This window comes from Coregonus clupeaformis, chromosome 23, assembly GCF_020615455.1.
Source record: "Coregonus clupeaformis isolate EN_2021a chromosome 23, ASM2061545v1, whole genome shotgun sequence".
Classification (NCBI taxonomy): Eukaryota; Metazoa; Chordata; class Actinopteri; order Salmoniformes; family Salmonidae; genus Coregonus; species Coregonus clupeaformis.
The window spans coordinates 16,640,165-16,654,980 of record NC_059214.1 but is presented as its reverse complement, the minus strand read 5'-3'; the positions used below and the strand labels follow the sequence as shown (position 1 = coordinate 16,654,980).

General features: G+C 39.8%; 1 protein-coding gene across 7 annotated transcripts in view; it reads right to left on the bottom strand.

The window, feature by feature from the left end:
* Positions 1–333: 333 nt before the first annotated feature.
* The window catches only part of LOC121536666 (glutaminase kidney isoform, mitochondrial), a 60,339-nt gene continuing 45,856 nt past the window's right edge, over positions 334–14,816 (bottom strand). For 4 of the 7 annotated variants that reach the window (XM_041844080.2, XM_041844081.2, XM_041844082.2 and 1 more), the window contains exons 14-18: positions 12,434–12,526; positions 3,962–4,023; positions 3,672–3,748; positions 3,367–3,430; positions 334–3,136 (exon numbers count right to left, since the gene is read on the bottom strand). In XM_041844080.2, coding sequence (XP_041700014.1) covers positions 2,986–3,136; positions 3,367–3,430; positions 3,672–3,748; positions 3,962–4,023; positions 12,434–12,526 — 447 coding nt within the window. In that variant the 3' untranslated portion in view covers positions 334–2,985. Of the gene's footprint in view, positions 3,137–3,366; positions 3,431–3,671; positions 3,749–3,961; positions 4,024–7,582; positions 11,690–12,433; positions 12,527–14,816 lie in introns of those variants that run through there. The other 3 variants (XM_041844085.2, XM_041844086.2, XM_041844084.2) reach the window with 2 other exon arrangements.

The window sequence follows — 14,816 nt, the reverse complement described above, 5'->3', positions numbered from 1 at the left end:
ATTAAAGTGCAGACTGTTAGCTTTAATTTGAGGGTATTTTCATCCATATCAGGTGAACCGTTTAGAAATTACTATTTTTGTACATATTCCCTCCATTTCAGGGAACCAAAAGTAAATGTGACAAATTCCCTTATGTGTATTTAAGTAGTCAAGTTTAGTATGTGGTTCTATATTCATAGCACGGAATGATTCCAAGTTTGTGACTCTACACACTTGTTGGATGCATCTGTTTGTTTTGGTTGTTTCAGATTATTTTGTGCCCAATAGAAATGAATGATAAATAATGTTTGGACTTCACTGTTTAATTTAAGGAGAAAGAAGAGGGCTCACACATGCCTGAATAGCTTTGCTTTATTTAACCTTGTTTATTAAAATAAATATATGTGTGTATATATATTCCACTGCCAGGAGCAAATCGCACATTTTCACATCAAGTATGCCTTAAAATAAGAACAGAAAAGGACATCCATATTCAGCAATACATTCAGAACTGTCTTTAGTTGGAACTTTAGACTGGTCTGCAACTACTGGTGACACCGGACTTGAACCATATGTCCATATGATATACAAGGGTTCGAACGCAGGTCTCCCACAAGCCACAAGATTGTTAGCCCTCTGAGCTAAAGCCTAGGCAGCTGACACAAGTTATCAGGTCTCAGGCAAGGTTGCCCTTCACTGAACCACCAATCCATTACAACAGGCATTGTTATAACAAAACCAATGTCCGATTTTGTGAACCGTGACTTACAGGAACAGGTATGACAGTGTTACGGATGTGATTGGTTGGAGGGTTCATGTCTGGTGTTTCCCAGACTAAGGGGAGTGGTGAACGAGGTTGAATTTCTGTGGCAACATGTTATCTTTCTCATTCTTTGGCTTTCATTTGAAATGTTTCTATACACAATGTCACCATCTCAGACACACAGATCTGGGGAGTTGCTGAAAACTGGTCAAGTTGCCTTACAGCGACAAACAAGTAGTGATGGAGATGTTATGTACATAGAGGACAGGGTTTTCCAATCTACCGGATATTCCATCTGTGTATTCATTATCTATCTGGATTAGAACGTTGGTCAAGGTTATTCTCCATTGTGTCAATTAAGCTGCTCTTATGCGACATAGTGTTTTCCCCATAAGACCTACCACTGCTGTTGATTTGATCTATTGTACAGTATTGCTTCATGCTGTGTTAACATGAATCAATTGAAAAATTTAAACAGGTTGTAAATTGACTGCAGTGGTTATATATTTGGTATCGCTCATGTCATACTGTGCATCATTCCTCAACTGTATGGATTTGACATTCATATTGGACCTCATGAGGGGCTATCCACAAAACTGACACACTAAATCAACTAACTGTTTTTTGTACATGTCAATAATACAGGATACAATACTACTGTACATATTCAAGTAGCAAAGCATAACATACAAATACAATAAGTAATTCATGACTTTCCATTCATTTCTTAAACTGATTATTATGCTAACTATGCCATAATTCCAATCCTGAATAACCCTCATTTAGATGATTTTATATGGTCCTTTACACACCAGCTGATCTTAACTACTACTGTGGGAAAATTGGATCCTGGCCACAGGCACAAGCTTATTCATAAAAGATGACGACATCTAAGAGGATTTGTTTACTATATTAAATGTCAACTGCCATATGTTAATGTACTTAACACGTTAGCTCACTCTTTTACACAAACATGTCCAACTGGTTTCCTCCTTTACTACTTTCAGAAAAGTGCTACGGTGGTTTACATGTAGGCTTCAGTCCTGTTGTATTGGTTTGATAGAAAGTCATCTGTATGGCATCAGACAAGTGACGCCAGCCTAGTGTTTTATCATGGGCCACAGATACTCCCCTGTTCTATCGGTGGTTCCTGATTTAGCTACCTCCTCTCTACAACAGACAACTACCTGTGTTGTGCGCATAACATACAGTATTTAGCTATAGGGAAGTACAATTCCATTGTTATAAATGAGAAAATCATAACAGAAAAAACACTAGACAAAGAATATACAAATATATATAAGGGGCTTGTGCCCGTCCCAAAAAAAGTAAAGTATAGAAAAATGTAATTGAAATGAAAGCTGAAGGGCATACAGTTCCTATGCAGTGGGGTTGATAAAAGTCAAGATAAGTTTGACCCGGACTAGTGGAAGCATGGTAACATCTGGCATCCTATACTTGTTTACAGAAGTACTAAGTAGGCTACAGGACCATATAGTGCTTCTACCCTAGTGGTGGCCCATCATGTCCTTAGGAGCTACCGTTTATTTTAACATCTGTCCAACCAGGCATTAACGAATCACTGTAGCTAGAATGGTATGGAGTGACATTAGTGCCAACATACATTTGATTTCAGATTCAACATCATATCACTCCATAGAGAGTGCCGGATTTGGCATTAGATTAATGGACATTGTGGCCCTCCAGGAAAAAGACCAAACTGCTAGATTATCTATTACATTAAATTACAGTAAGTATTGGTCCTTGATATCATGAAATCAATTAACTTTTAACAGTACATAAATATACAATTTACATGTAGGAGAACATCTATAATAATATCACTTTATATTGTACACCATTGTCACAAAGATTCAATCAGATTGTGCACTTCGATTTGGGACCCTAACACACACACCACACATACTTGGTGAGGGAAAGGACTAATGGAGGAAGAGGAAAGAGATAGGAAAGATACAGCAAATATAAGCAACACAGTCGCAAAAGGTGCAAAGCGCATGACAAAGGTAAAGCAAAATGCTTACGGTAAAACAAGGGAGTATAAAAAAATATATTTAAAAAAACACGTTCAATCAAACACACAGTTCAGAAATACGAGACTGTTATCATACAAAGTCGACAAGTCACTCCAAAAAGCGCATCCCACCACAAAAACAGCAGTCTAGTATAGTACAGATGATATAAAAGCAGTGTGGCGCCGCCTGCTGGCTTGCAAGGCTACACTACAGCAGGCCATCCAGGTTGTTCTCCGTTGTCTCCTTGACCTTCTTGGGGGCCTCTTGTGGGTTGTACTTGTTTTGATAGTCCTGGAGGATGGTGACCACGTCGTGATGGCCAAAGTGCAAGGCCTCTTCCATTGGAGTGTTGTCCCACCTACAGGGAAGATAATGAGCGTGACTGACTGGGGTTAGACTGGCCTACAAAGGCATAGTTCTGGGAGCTAACATGAGTTTTCAGTTGTGAAAATGAAAGGGTACAAACGTGTACATTGTATTCTAGACTGTACATTGCAGACGCTTACTCTCACTCAACTATATGATACTGTCTCTCATCCACCCTAAACACACACACAAGACAGACAGACAAAGTTTCTGTGGGCTTACCTATCCCTGGGAACAGGGTTCACCTTGCACGCCTCCAAGAGGAAGCGCACCACCTCTGCATGTCCTGAAAGTAGAGCAGATGGCGGAGATACGTGAGAAACAAACACACACACACTCCTACGCACTTCCTCTCTCACACACTGCAGCAAAGACGTCACACACTACGCAGTGCAGCTGCCGAGGGACAGCAAATTAACCCCTACGACACAGAGGGGGCCGAGTCTGCCAATCACTCCCAGAGGACCCAGACATACACACACAACCTGTCCCTGTGTGTGACAGGAAAAGAAGGCTGTGAGACGCACCTTCTGCTGCTGCCACATGTAGAGCCGTCCTGGAGTCATAGTCCCTCTGCTCCATGTCCATGGAGGACAGGGCAAACCTGCATACACACAGACAGAAAGGTCAGCAGTGTCACAGAGACGGAAGACAGAAGTCAATCAGAGATACAAAAGCAGATTGATCATTAGGAACAAATGTATAATTCCTCAAGTATAATGAATTGAACATAATTTAAAAACAGTCATTTTTATTTTGTGTCAATGTGTGTTTGTCAGTGTGTGTAATCTGTGTGTAAGAGAGCTGCGTACTGTACCTCCTTAGTGCTGAGACGTCTCCGGTGTAGGCGGCAAACAGGAGATTGATGACAGACTTGACCTGGAGAGAAAGAGGAAAGCAGTTTGTGGAAACTGGCAAACACACACAGGCAGGGGGTGTGGGGATATGTACCCTACCACAGTCCTTCACCAGCTAAAAGAGAAGCGGAGTCTGCCAAACATATCAATCAGGACTTCTAGATCCCAATCAACTCCTTACAAAAGCAATGGCAGTATTACTTTAATTATGTAGAATGTTATGCATTGTAAGACTTGCCAGAAGTACTTATTAACCCCTTATAATAATGTCTAAGCATCTCTCAATGACTTTGACTGAATAGCATCTATTCAGTCTTGAGAAAAATTGCAGCATGAAAAAAGGCTACATCCTATATCATTAGCCGTATAATAACACATTAAAAACTATCATATGACCTGTTGACTTTATTGTTGTCAAAATATCATCCCAAAAAATATCAATTAAAAAAATGTTCTACTAACCATTTGTGTGCAGTGAGACCACTGTGAGCAGTTAGTAAGACCAATAGCTAGTAGTGAGTGTATTACATTTTAGTCATTTAGCAGACGCTCTTATCCAGAGCGACTTACAGGAGCAATTAGGGTTAAGTGCCTTGCTCAAGGGCACATCGGCAGATTTTTTACCTAGTCGGCTCGGGGATTAGAACCAGCAACCTTTCGGTTACTGGCACAATGCTCTAAACCACTAAGCTACCTGTATTAGAAGATTTAGGAGTTAAGAGTGAGTAAACTCCAGCCCCAGGCAAACCGTGACCGGAGTCCTGGCTCGAGCTGTAGGCTACAGGGGATATTGACAGCTTTATTAGCCAAGGTCCTCTATTCTGCCACCCAGTCAATAAAATACTTCTTAAGGAGCCTTGAGTCATGTTTGAGGAGCTACCAGCTTTGACTACAGACCAGATACTATGGTTGGATTCTGGCAGTGTTTTCTAAAGAGTTGATTGGAGAAATAATTATCTTGTGGTCCGTTTACTAACTTGAAGCTTTAGCAGACTATGTGTGGCTTTTCTGCTGCATTGCAGGCTATGGGTCTGCAGTAACGTTCTCTAATATAATCAGATAATCAACCACAAGAGGGTGCTGAAACATTACTGAAGGCATAGTGACATTGCCTTCAGTAAATTGTCTCTTGTTTTTCCATTTGGGTGGTGGTGGTAGTGGGTAGAGCATCAAAACTTCAAAGTCTAATTATGTGAACCACTGTTTGGATCGGAATTAGATGCTTTAGATACTCAACTGTATTGGAGTGAATTAAATGAGTGAATAAAATAAAATAAAAACAGTAAACAGTGCTGGGGTATCAAAAGCATAAAACCCTTGCTTCACATTCACAACAAACCAGTAAAACAATCAATTAATGCATTATTAGTTAATGGCAATATGGAGTTATTACCAATTTAGTTTTTTTTTAGCTTGGGGAGGATGTTGTGCAGTATTTCTGTAACATCTCAGATGCATTTTGATGAGGCTGCAGAATGCAGAGACACAACTGCCCGAAACAGAACAGAATATAAAGGAGCTCCACATCACAGTAGAACACCAATCAGAACAGAATAAAGCAGGGAAAAACTCAGCATAGCCGTAAGTAGCATAGTTAGCAGAACTGAACAAAGTAGAATAGAGTAGAGCACAGGCATTTAGCAGATCAGTGTCACACAACTCAGTAGCAGACAATAACTAGTTAGATCAGAAAATAACATAAGAAATGAGGTAGCAGTAGAACATACGGAAATGAACAGAACAGCAGCGAGCAAAGCAGTCGTTCCATGTCATTTCAGCAAGCCATGACACCCATCGTCTCAGATTGTTCTGAAATCGTTTCTGTAGTTAGAAGCAGCTAAAATGTACATTGCTGCAACATCATTTTCTTAAAATGGAATTTGATCTGAGAAATTAAGCTAATTGATTGCACCCACTTTGGCCCTTTTAATTGATAGGATTCATATAATATTCAATAAATATAGTAACCAACATTCGATTTGGACCCAACTTCTTCCTACTATTGAGTAAGACATGAGGAATCCAATAAAATGGTCAAAAGCCAGCCACAGACCCCGCACACAAATCCCACCCCAACAACCAGAATACAGTATCAGTTCTCTATGTCTGACAAGTAGTATGGCGCTGCGGCTTGAAGTATTGCTTCTTCATCCTATGTGATGTGTTCCTGTGAATCTAATGTTTTTTCCCCCTTTCAGAGAAATTAGCCATTGAAGTCACTTGCATTATTTACCACAAAAAGGTAGCAACCTTTTCTAACCCACCGTCATCAACAAACATGGGCTATGTAAGCTAGTTTTGATATAAACACAAATGTATACACACCCAATGTGAGGCAGAGAATATCTGAACCACACTGTTCATATGGGGCCAGGGAGGTGTTTCAGACCGATTATTTTGACCATTAAGAGGTCAAGAGTCACTTAGACACGCCCTATCGTCTGAGCATCGTGCCAATAGGGGAAATATAACACCATTGGCGTGTGACCAAAATTGCCACCACCATAGAAATAGAATTGCGTGACTACATCTACCCCACACAGGTATTATAATGTGTGTTTGAATCCAATCTGGCCTATGTCAGCCCAGCCCTGCACAGACACAGGTCACTGTAGGTGAGATCACACTGCAACACACAACAAGCGAGCACAGCATGTCAAGGGTAGTCCAGCACATTCCCATACAAAAATGGCTACAATGTATACAAAAGTGTATACAATTTAACATATTAAAACAGAACTGGCTCAAAAGAGGCTACTTTTGACTTATTACTAAATAACTTAAAACTACTTTGACAGTTATTACCCCCTTATCACCCTGAAGCCGAAAGTGACTTTTCAATCAGGTTTGTTATGAGTGTGATGGATGTTCCTTGACAGGCTGAAAAAGAATGGCTACAACAGAAATACAATACAATAACCATACTATACAGACAGACATAGTACAGCAAGGAACACAGTTGCCAGCAACGAGAGCACACTTGACTTCACTCAACTCACCAAGTACAAACTGGTTCAGAACAATGACCGGAGGGCGAGCATACAGACCAAACTCACACAGATCAAGCACAATGCATTCTGGGGGTCTCTTCTGATTGGTTCCATTAACTCTGATCTCAGGGGTGAAAGGGTGCATTGCATACCACACAAGAACCCTCCCCAAATCACCCACCCCCTCACCTCTCTTTTACCTGCTCAGGTTGAACTGTGACCAGAAGAGTCAAACCTAGCCACAGAAACTGCACTTTCAAAGTATTTATCACACAGACATGACCAGGTATTTACTTGGGATTTATATGGTAAAATGGTAATTACACAATAATAACCAACTAGTTAACTTTAAATTACTGATTGTTGCAGATTGTTTAGGATTCATTAAAACCACTAGGCACCGTTTTAGTACCAACCAGATACGAAATTACCAATTGTGTTGAAAGTAAGTATAAAAAAGTACCAATTGATACCACACAATTTCCTAGTAAATGAATACCAGTGGAAACAATATCATAAAGTGCTATCACAAAATCTCCTGTTAACCAGTAAAACACTTAGTTTCAGTTGTGGTAATTTGACAAACAGGTATTCATTGGTTATAGTACTTTATTGGTTTATAACATGGGGCAGCAAGGCAACACGATTTCAACAAGCACTTCACCTGTCATTGCAACACACTTCTAGCATTACAACTACTGAAGCTCTTTGCTTGTATTTGCAATACAGGCCTCTATACAGATAGCAGTAGAGCTAAGTATTGCTTTCCCCCCCAAAACAAGACAAAAACCTAGTGTTTTCATCCAAACCATGAGGCAGTGTCTTTACTATGAGGATAACGCAACTCCCTTTTTTGTCCAAGACACCAAAACCAGTTTGAGTTAGAGTGATAAATCAACATTCCAGTTAGATTCGGTAAAGATCTGAAGAGTTCAAGAGAAGTTTTAATGTTAAATGCAATGATATACACTCTCAATAAGTTAAAACTGTAGACTGCTGGTGTGTATAGCATTTTAGACTTGGAGGGCTATAGTTGTTTTCGCCAAGGCACAGAAAACAGAAAAAACTGAAAAACTGAAAGAAAAAAAAACACACTAAAATGAACTTTAAAATATCAAGGTGGGATTCAAACACATTTATTAAATCATACAAAAATATGCATGCCAGAAGGACCATTTGAAACAAAAACAGAAATAGTAAAATAATGACATTGCCGGAAACATTACAAACATGTTGGTGTGAAATCATAAAAATCATAAATTTTAATGAAAATACTGGTACGGCATTAAAAAAAACGTGTGTAAAATTTGATTGGGGTTATTTGTCACATTTTGCTGGAACGTAGAAAGGTTCACATTCCCTTAGAGTTCAAGTAAGCCACATAACTTCCTCCTGTAGCCTCTAACGTCAACCTAACTCCAAATTGCAGTAGTGAGTGAAACTCGTCTATAGTTGAGGCGTGTGAGTCCTGCAGGCTTTCAGCCACTGCATTCTCCATATTATGTCAACATGGGCAAGACTGTAGAAAACCCACTCAAACGTGTTTCAGAAAACACAAGTAGCAGAAAGAAAAGATACAATTCCAGTACAAATAAATAGGATTAATTTAACAGGACTGATTATTGGGTAAATTAGCATTAGCAAGCAGGTTACTGTTAGCTGCTAGGCTAGCTTCCCTCCACAGTGACAGAGGCTTGTGAAAGCTTTGCACCGCACACTGACTGACAAAATCTCAAAGGCCTACACTTAAAAAACAAACATCCTCAGTGAAATAGTAGTTCTAGTTCCAAATCACAATTATAACTGAAGTCCAAGCATATAGACATGACAAAACAACAAATAGATATTTTAACTAAAATTCTGATGCTAAATTAAGCTAAAAGCTAACTAAAAGTATATGGGACAGGGTGGAGTCAAGTCAGTCAATTCAGGAATTCCAATTAAATTAATACATTCCAATTAAATAATTGAAAACAGGTCATCTATGTTCAGTAACTTGTCAACAAACAAAGGGAGAAGCTATATATATATATATATATATATATATATATATTTCCATTTATGAATTTTACATTTAAATCCCTTCCTGAATTGACTTCAATTCAAATTGACCCCAACCTTGGCCGGTATGGGCCCCATAGACTTATATGGACCCACAAGAAGAAGACCACATTCACGGGTAACATAGGGCTACTGAAGCGTATACCCATTCAACAGTTCAGTTTCAAGCATGATTGGATAAAAACATTGAAAGAAAAACAACAACCCCAGCAGCAGGACACCCAAGGCCTTGGCTGACATGTGCAAATGTGGCCAAATTATGAACGTTTGTGAAATAAGTTGATTCCCTTGCCGTTCTGAGCTGCTGTTGAGTTTCGTCAAGCTTACTGCAAGATAACAATCCCCCAAAACACACACACACACACACACACACACACACACACACACACACACACACAGCATGTCAGGCAAACAATACAGTCTATGGCAAAACTATAGATACAGTACATATGGAAATAAATATGATGCATTCTTAAGCTACAGTATAGATAAGATAACTGGTTTACCCTTTGACTTTAAGGGTAGCTAAGCGTTATTGACAGTAATAATACGGATTAAATATAATTGGTAACAATGTGTGATCACACTTTATCTCAATGGTATACTGACTTGTACAATATATATACACGTATGACCTATATAACCATGATATGCCATCTGACATATACATACTGCAACTGCCTATGGAATAGATCCAGCAGGATTCTACTAGGCTATGTCATGAAAACTAACGGCTTGTGGGGTGTCTGTCGGTCTGTCTGTCACAGCCAGGGTCAATGTCCCCTCGGCATGCGTCACAGCTTAGATCAACACGGTACACACACGTGCATGGACCACTCAAATACACACACACACACACACACACACACACACACACACACACAGAAGGGGGTTGAATGCATCACCTTTTACGACCTTGATGAAAAGCTACGGTCCACTCAACAGCAGTTGAGAATCAACTCGTGTGAGATGCTGACACTGACAACGTTGCTGGTATGTGAAAGGTAAAGGGCCTGTATGCAAGTTAGAATGGTCCGACTGATATAGTCTCAGTGTCACGCCTGATAAGTGCCTTATTATAATCTCATAGTTTGCTCTTCTAAAGCTTACTACAAGCTCTACGCAGATGCAAATATCGGTGTTGCAATGTCGTTTTTCATCACAAAAGGGGCAGCTCCTTGTAATACGCTCTGGAGTTCCACATACTGTTTTACTACCTGAAGAGACACGCAGTATCATTACCTCCGCAGCCGTGGGGGCAGTATTATTGCTTGGTTCCTTGATCTGATATGTAGGCTATATAGGCTATTCATCAAAGTAGCCTATTTTGCATTGATAACCAAATATAATCTCAGCGACTGTTCAAAAAGTAAACCAAACAAGAACCTACCCCAAAAGGTATTTTGTTTAGAAAAAATAACTAGTGATTCCAGGCTATTGTGAAATGGTAGAACCTGCTGTAGCCAACTAGCTAGCCATGTGCTTTTTTTACTCCATGACCAAAACATGTTGACGTTCTATTTTTAACTGATATGAGAATTAATACACAAACAGCATATCAAACTGGGATAATGTTTTCGGTTACACCAGCAAGTATAAGAATATTTGCCAGGGCCTATTTCTAAATTATAAATCTGATTATTTCACATGGAGATGTGGGAAGCTAAAAAGACTAGCTAGCCTGCTATGTTTTTAGCCAGGCTAAAGCCAGATAGCCAGGCTGCCAGCTAGCTACTTACTATTAGCAAGGGAAGGCTACTCTTCCTTGTTTTCAAAGAAATGTAAGACCAAAATATAAAATGGGAGTGGGACCGGCAAGGATATCCTGTTACCAAAAGGTGTCCGCTACTCCAAAAATCCCACTTCACCCATGTGCACGCACGCACGTAGATCAACTGAGTTGAGCTTGTAGTAACCTTAAGAGCCTGTCAACGCATAGAAATATCATGAGATACATTACATTTCTATGTGTCAAAACACTTCAAATCACAACACTCCACATCCTCCCTTGGCTTTTGGTTTGAGAAAACCTCCCTCGCTTTGGTTAACAAACACATTACATTGTGCCTAATACCCACACTGGCATGTTTGACAGATTCAGGACCTCAAACCTGTCAGTAGATATTGAAGTACACATGCAATGACGAATCAAGTCTACATGCAAAGCCTTAATCTGAGCCAGGCAATCCCTTCAGGCCCCTAAAGTCCGACATTCTAGACAGGCAGCCGGAAGGGCTTCCCTCGGCTCTGCAGGACCCCCATAAACACACAAGGACACACAGAAAAAAAAAGGTAGAGTAACTCAGGTAGGATCAATTATCATTCATCACCAGTACATAATGTGACATTACATTATGTTTTACAATCCGCCAAACAAAAAAACAACCTCATAGAAATAAATAATCCTCTTGATAATATATATAAATATATGAAGTCATATATGGGCGTAGAAAGGAGACAGGAGGTGGGAGGAGAGAGGGGGTCCTAGTTGCGCTCCCCGACACTCTCCATCCTATAGACTACAGTGGTGGAGCTGTCCTCGTGGCACTCAGTGGGCACCACCTTTTTCCACAGAGAGTCTTTGAGAGCTAGCTCTTGCTGAAGGCTCTCGTAATCCATGGGTCCGAAGGTAAACTGCTGTTTCAAGCAACATGGGATAACAGATTAGTCGGGTCTGCCAGCACATGCCACGAGTGCGGCTGCTCTACGTGTGTGTGTGTGTGTGTGTGTGTGTGTGTGTGTGTGTGTGTGTGTGTGTGTGTCTGACTGACTTACTATCTATGCGTGGTTGGTAATGTGTTAAGTTTTGTAACTATGTAATGGACTGTGTGTAGGCCTTTCTTTATTGTGTCTATGACTGTTTGGCATGTGTGTGTGTCAGGTTTGCTCTGACAGAGATGCCCCTTGCCTCTAAACACACTCTGATTAAAACACTATTTTTAGATCAAAAGGAAAGGATATTTCAAAATCAATCCTAACCTTTAATTATTATTATTTTTTACCAAGCATGCCAAAGCTTACTGAAAACCTTGAGATTAAACTAAATTAAATGACAATCCCCTCCAAAAGGGCAAACCAGATTAACAAGTAAATTCCCCAAAATATATATACAATTATCAAACATCCACAAACATAATCCAAATGTCAATACATTAGAGTGTACTGTAGCTATCTAAATAACTAGGGCAACAATCTTTCTTTAGGAACTCTCATTAGCAACCCTTAGATACTCGGCTACAGACAATTTAGCACCATTATATCAGGCACATTCTGTTGTTCTGGGAGGGTGTGGTAACAATGGAAGAGGGGTGGGTCTGTGTGCGTGTGTGTGCTTGTGTAAAGGTGTGTGTGGAGGGGATGGTTGGGACTGCGTGTACTCACCCTCTGGTCGCCTCCCTCCCTGCGAGGATCGTGCTTCTTGGCAAAGTGCCTCAGGTTGTCATAGTTGTGGAAGTTAAAGAGAGACACCAAGTCCTGAAACGCATAGAATGAGAGCGTCATGGTCAGACGGAAGGAGTGAGAGACAGAGAGAAAAAGAGAGACAGAGCGAGCGAGCAAGACAGAGAGAGAAAGAAACAGAAAGAAATCTAAACTCAAGCGTGTATCAGAATAGCGGTGGGACTGGGATTCGATCCCACGCGGACATTGTCGTACATGTGGTCCTCTGTAGCTCAGCTGGTAGAGCACGGCGCTTGTAACGCTTGTAACGCCAAGGTAGTGGGTTCGATCCCCGGGACCACCCATACACAAAAATGTATGCACGCATGACTGTAAGTCGCTTTGGATAAATTATGGCATATTATTATGTCATATGCTGAAGGCGGTGACGCTAACCATTGCCACTAGACCAACGCCAGGTCACGAGTAGGTAGAGTTAACATTAGAACCGTCGGGCCTTTCAGCATATAAGTAACCGCTAGAGAACACCTAGCCTTGATGGACCCTCCTTTCAGCCAATGACGCATCAACATTCTAACAGTCTAATAAATACATTTCATATATGCTATCGGCAGAATAATAATTTGGTTGTGTTTATGAAGGTCGTAATATTAGAATACAAAAAAACTTATTTCAAATAACATTTTTATTAGCTTATGTTACCCTAGTCTATAAATAAAAATGAAAAAACACTAGTTCAAGATTTAAATCCATCACAAAGAAATCGTTATCATTTCGTTTTGGCAGGTCTAAAGAAACATTGTGGTAATAAGAAAATGTCTAATTTTTCTTTATTTGTTTATTATGTTACTAGTACTAGTATTATGTTATTTGGAAATATGTATGGTAAGGTAAGTGTCATAGAAACTGCAGAATATGCCCTTTCTGATACTATATAGAAATCAAAACGATTTACCTGCATGTGACTGAAGGAGGATTTGATAAAGTGATACTCCTTTCCCTGCATCTGTCAATTCCAAGCTGTGCCCATCTCTTCATGTACAATTTGACAACTGATAATATTGTCACTCAGACTATTGTCAATTTAATCTTGTCTTTAGGATAACTCTTATTATGTGTGAAATTAGTTTCGGTGTAGTTTCAATGGGCCGGCTGCGCAGGCTGACTGGCATCGTTTGTTTCCCCTTGCTACTCAATTCGGATAGAGTTAGGGATATGTTTTGCATTATTCTAAAGGCCTACTGCAACAGCATGTTTTCGTTTCCCTTACAATACATTTGATTAGTAATAGAGTTATAGTAAATAAAACAGTAACAGCTTATTTTTACAAAGTAAAACATAAAAGAGAATGATATATCAACCCGCAAGGCGCGCATTCAAATTATTTGCTATAAACATGAGCGCCAAAGCTGATAAATAGGCATAACACAAACTCATCATTACACTATTGTCTTTCTAAATTAAATCAAGCTCTTCACCTTCCTTATCATTCAGTTAGGCCTAATTTGAATTCAATTTTGAAGTAAAGTGCACAATTATCACCCATTCATCCATTTGTCATTCATTCAGTGAGGAGAGAGAGACACATTAGCGCCTGGCTGGGTACCAACGTCCTACAGCGCATTGTCTTGGCGGGTTAAGTTGGGAATAGGTGTGAAAAAAACAGTTAAAGGCTATAAATAATTTTCTGTTTGTGATTAAAAAATTCTGAGAAATGAGCAATGCAAAAATACAAACATTTTGTAAGTAAAAATCAGGGAAGGAGCAGGAGGTAGCTTTTTTTAGGGGTCCAATTTATTTTATTTACAAAATCAAACGTCACTGGCCGTTGGCCTATGGCAGTTATGGTGTTAAAGAACATTGTGTTCTTCAACATCATGTTGACAGTGATTCCTGGCATTGTTTTCTAGCCGTGAGATCTAAATCACTCATTCATCACTTTGTTATTAAGGAGCAGACTGGCGTGGGGCCTCTCTCTACGGCTCATAGCTGGAACAACACATAGCTGTATCTGTACCTGTATGAAACCCCACCGCAATGACTGGGCCTCAATGAGAAAGCACCTACTAGTTCACTATGGGATATCACAAGTAAACATACATCTACATACAGTATGTACCATTCAGAAATCTTGTTATGCAACATAAGTCATACAGCATACAATTGGGTGAAATTCCATAACCAGCTTAGTTGGCACAAACAGAAAATAGCATCCATCCAATTTTATTTTTTTACTTGTTTGAGTAGAGTAGACAGTAGAGAGTAGAGTATTACTTGGGAAATTGTTTTATGTGTCTGTGTCTTATGTACTCCTGGCTGCACAATGAGTTTCCCTGCAGGAACAATGAAGAATAGCTTAGGTTCT